General features: G+C 26.8%; 1 protein-coding gene across 1 annotated transcript; it reads left to right on the top strand.

Annotated features, from left to right (window-relative positions):
* The first annotated feature begins 299 nt into the window (after positions 1–299).
* LOC101499930 (uncharacterized) lies at positions 300–4590 on the top strand. Its single transcript, XM_004488476.4, has 9 exons — positions 300–368; positions 543–629; positions 955–1067; positions 1240–1311; positions 2041–2076; positions 2372–2417; positions 2677–2764; positions 3391–3448; positions 4268–4590. The coding sequence occupies exons 2-9, from the start codon at positions 551–553 to the stop codon at positions 4316–4318; spliced, it is 543 nt and encodes a 180-aa protein (XP_004488533.1). The 5' UTR covers positions 300–368; positions 543–550; the 3' UTR covers positions 4319–4590.
* The last annotated feature ends 606 nt before the right edge of the window (positions 4591–5196 follow it).

Here is a 5196-nt window from a genome sequence, read left to right as displayed (position 1 = left end):
AAATATAATAATAATAATAATAATAATAATAATAATAATAATAATAATAATAATAATAATAATAATAATAATAATAATAATAATAAATTAAAAATGAAGAATACATATGAGATAAATAATAATTTTATTATTACTTTGCTTTTCATGACATCAAGAGAAGAGAGATAAGAAAATTTCCATGTTAGAAAAAGACACATGTCGCATATGCATTGGGGGATCGACGTGTATAATTTATGTTTTTTTGACTCGCGTATATTTATCATTTGAAAAAACCCGGAAGAATGCAGTTTCATATTTATTCCAAACAGACCAAAACCCGGAAACAGCGACCAACAGGCTCTCTCTCCCTCTCTTTCACACACATATAGGTATAAATATATTGATTGATATCCAACATTGCATTAGTAAAAAAATAGTTTCAATTATACAAAACACACAATTGTGTAAAAATTGGTAACACTTGCTAACGTGATAAAAAATACTTTAGCGTATTTTTCAATAATTTCCCAAACTATCTGATCGTTTGATTTCAATTGTACAAGAATCCTCAATGGGTTTGGTTTCAGACACAGTGGACTCTGTCAAGTCCATTAAATTCAGAGAAGCTTTGCACCAAGTCATCACTCTTGGTATGCCTTTCCCATTCTTCTTCATTTCATTATTTTTGTTTTATAAATTCATTATTAATATTCTTATATAACATAATATGGTTGATTCAACGAACTTTTTTCTTTTATATCCTCTTTTTAATTTTTTTTTTCTTTCAAATATACTCGTGTATGCTAATATTAATTAAATACTTGTGGGAGGTATCATTTAAGTGGTAAGAACTTTACGTTGTCACTTCCATGATGAGTGCAAATCTTGTATGAGAGGATGATTACTAATGTTACAGTTGTTAATAATTTTTTTTATTAATATCATTATTTTTTCTTTCTTGCAAAATTAATTCAGGGTTGATTGTAACATCAGCACTAGTAATATGGAAAGGGTTAATGTGCATATCTGGAAGTGAATCTCCTGTTGTTGTTGTTCTTTCTGGAAGCATGGAACCTGGTTTTAAACGAGTCAGTATTATTAAACACCATTTCTTTAAAATAAATTAAAATAAATTATGGTTTCCAACCGAGAATGTGAATAATTAATTAGTTCTATTATTGTTTTGATCTTTGAGACTTAAGTTGTATAGGTTATTTGGCTTGTGTTTAATAAAAGCTTGTGGTTGATTTTCTCTTACAGGGTGACATTTTGTTGTTGCATACTAATAAGGATCCCATTCGTGCAGGAGACATTGTTGTTTTCAATATTAATGTACGTGCGATACCTTTTGCATATAGTTTCCATGGATTTATTATATTTGTCGGTCCACTATTATAATTTGTCTTAATTATAATTTTAATCTCTTTATTTTCTGAATTTGTAAAATTGTTCTTTCTATTTTGAATTCCGACACTATTTGCCTCTCTTTTAGAGGGTTTATTGCAATTTCACGAATATTAATGAGTTTTATTGTAATTTCATAGATATTAATCATCATGTTATATTATATGTCACATTATTTAAAATATGTTACATCACAATTTTTTAATAAAAAAATCAAGGAATAGAGCAAAACTGATAGATTTTAAAATAGAAGAATCTATTTTGCGAATTGATAAAAATAGGAATTCAAAACTGCAATTAAATCATTTAATTTTATTATATATTCATTATCGAGTTAAAGGTGCTTTGAAATTTTTTCTATTATCATTTGGAGGTTTTGGTCTTTCTATGTGAAAAGATTTTGTGGAGCATACCACAAAATACCTTTGGTGTCAATATGGTTAGCTAAAGGAAAGTATTTCTTACTATCAACATTGAGGGCATATGACATAATGTTAGCTAATGGAGGTTTCTAGAATAATTTATTGTTCAGGTTTAAATTGTTTATATAATTTACTGTTTTTATAAACCAGAGGAAGCCATTCAATGATAGATTTATTTATCTTTGATGTGATTGCCTCTATATATTTTGCTAATAAATATCTGCTTATTTTACAGGGACGTGATATTCCAATTGTTCACCGCGTAATTGAGGTTTGTTTGACATATATGTTATCATTTTAACATCCATTCACTTCACACTATCTTGTAAGCCATATAGTCTCCATGATTGTATAGTTTATTTGATATAAACTTTAGTCTTGTTATATTTGGATGATTGATTCCCCATGGTTCATTGAATCAGTAAAGCTGAAACTCTAATAAGTCCCTATTTGTGCTTACTATTTGAACTTCTTTTGCAAAATGGTTGACATTTTTTTCCACGTATCGATTTTCTGGCTCAATCTATAGATATCACTTCTAATTTGTTAATGTTCTTTTATTTTAGGTCCACGAGCGTCAAGATACAGAACAAATATATTTACTCACTAAAGGTATAATGAAACAGATTTTGTGTAAATTATAAAATCTTTATATTATATTCCAATTGTTCGATTATGATCCTCTTAATATAAAGAAAGAAATATGTAGCCAGTTTTTCTCTTACTATTTTATAGTCACTATCACATTTAGTACTTGAAGTTTTTAATTTATTTTCATCGTTATCGTGTAAGTTTATTGTTTTGGTTTTGTCAACTCCTTTGCATCCAATGACAGAACCTACTCATTTGTTTACATGGTTACTTATTTCAGGAGACAATAATGATATGGATGACAGGGTTTTATACAATTATGGCCAGAATTGGTTAGAGAAAAAGCATATTTTGGGAAAAGCTATCGGGTAAATAATTTTCATATTATTAATTTTTTTATAAAAATTATTTTTAAAATAAGCTATAACAAACCCCATAATTGATTTGCATTAGTTTTACTGGAAGAAAATAGGTGGTGACCTTTGAAAGGGTGTAATACTATTTTCCAAAAGATGTTTCATTCATTTGTTTCATTTATGGAGGGGTGAGAAAAAAGGGGCTATTTATTGTTTAATCCTGTTTGTAATTTAATGGGTTATGTAGTGTGTTTCCTTTTCTTCCCATGTAGCGAACCTTGTCGCAAAATTCATTATTCTAAATGTATATGATTGTTGTTAAAGTGTTTTGCATATGGTGAGAAATTTGGGGAAGAGTAAAAAGTATATTTTATAATAAAATATAGAACAATTGAAAAAGTAATGTATATGAATGTGATATAAATTTTCTATCAATGAACAATGTATTCTTCTGTACTACTAATAAAAAAAAATCCTCTATACTCAAAAGTCAGAATTAGTTCCTATCCCTTAATTACCCCCTAATGACTCACTCCTAAATGCATTTACTTTTGCTTCTGATGTGATATAATGTTTCAGAATTACAGAATATATGATTTTCTTGTGTAATATGTTAAACCACATTGAACTTTCTGCAGGTTTGTACCTTATGCTGGTTGGGCTACAATAATCATGTCTGAAATTCCTATTGTCAAGGTTTGTTCTTTTGGAAGTTTAATTTTCACCCAGGAAAAAAAATACTAAATTTCTTCCACTTTCCTTTTAAATGAAAGGAAGGAATCAAGAAAGGATCGGAAATTTTTTATGTTCATGCTCTTTCTTCTTCATGAAATATCTACAAAATAATGGAACCTTTTATCTAAACTAAATGAAAATATCATTGCTAGTTCTAAGGGGTGTATTGAATTATGATTTTAAATGATTTTAAAAATCTTTTTTGTGATTGAAAAGTTTTGAGATATTTCATAAAGTTTAATGTAATAAAATTTGAAAAAATGCATTAAAATTTGAAAGATTGTTTAGATTTTCAAGAATGCATTAAAATTTAAAAGATTTTGAACACTACAAGATTTTTTTGTAAGTTATAAAAAATCTTGATTCAACAACACTAGATTTTAATTACATTAATAAGATTTATTTTTATGTGGTCTATCTACTTAATTACATGTAAACTTTTACATGTAAATTTTCCTTGACTAAATGTAGTCATACAATTGTCTCATCTTGATCAGCGACTAAAATATTGGGATTTCGTGCAGTTAAACTGCACTTAATCTAAATCCTAATATAATATTGTATAATAAATTCTTTTATTAATTTAAAATATGTTTTTGATTCTTGTATATATAACATTCTTTGTTTTTAGTGATTATAAAAAAGTTATTTTATTTTTAATCTTTTTAAATATATTATTTATTATTTTTTGTTTTTGTTATTTTATTTTAGTCTCTGCAATATTTATTTATGGTGGAATTGATCTCATTTGAATGTTAATTCTTCCTTGTTTTGTTGCAGTATATACTCATAGGGGCAATGGCACTGCTGGTATTGACAACAAAGGAATAGATTAAGAAATAGTCATACGATCTAAAAGAATCTCAGAATATTTTTATACAAATAATTTAGATTTAATTCCTATCCTCCTTATTGAAGTGAAGCCAGTTCATTTCATTAGCATGTTTCTTTTATGGTTCCTTTTAAAAATCAATTTACATTTTAAATTTAAGAAGTGAACATATAAATTTGACAATTATATACAAGCGATATACTTTAAATATTTATTTAATTTATCTTAAAAATAAATTATATATTATTACAATTATCATTATTATTATGTTTTTTATTATTCTGTAATAGAATTATGTCTTTTATTTTTATAAAAAAAATACTGTACTCTGTTTTTGTGTGTTTCCTTTTGTGCCCCCCATTCATTAGTTTTTAGGTGAATAAATATTGTGAGGCATTTCACGGCTCCCATATTGGTTTGTTAGGCAAAAATCATCATGCAATCATTTTATTTATTTATTTTTGGTTTATACGGTAAATACTAATAAGAATGTGTCACCATTCAATAATTGTTAGTTAGTTCAAATGTAAAGTGAGTACTAGTGCCGCAGCAATCAATTCTCTCAGCCTCTAATTCTACTTCTTAATCATATTTATCATAGAAGATGAATGATTTATGGTCATTTTTTAGTTCAAAATCACCCTTCTTACATCATTTGTTTTCAATATTTTGTTTAAATAAGTAATATTTACATAGATCTATTTTTTCTTTCTGTTTTTCTGTTATCTCACCAAATTAGTGCAAAGTTGTTTTCGAAGCTATTGAGTAGAGTGCGCTAACATAGGTTTTAACTTTTACATTTTGAAGCATTAAACATTGGGAGAAGGTGAATGATTGGATGTTGGAAGTGATATGAGTTGACACTGTTATGAATTGT

Source organism: Cicer arietinum, chromosome 1, assembly GCF_000331145.2.
Source record: "Cicer arietinum cultivar CDC Frontier isolate Library 1 chromosome 1, Cicar.CDCFrontier_v2.0, whole genome shotgun sequence".
NCBI lineage: Eukaryota > Viridiplantae > Streptophyta > Magnoliopsida > Fabales > Fabaceae > Cicer > Cicer arietinum.
The sequence above is the reverse complement of the archived record's forward strand: the minus strand, read 5'-3'. Positions and strand labels throughout refer to the sequence as shown.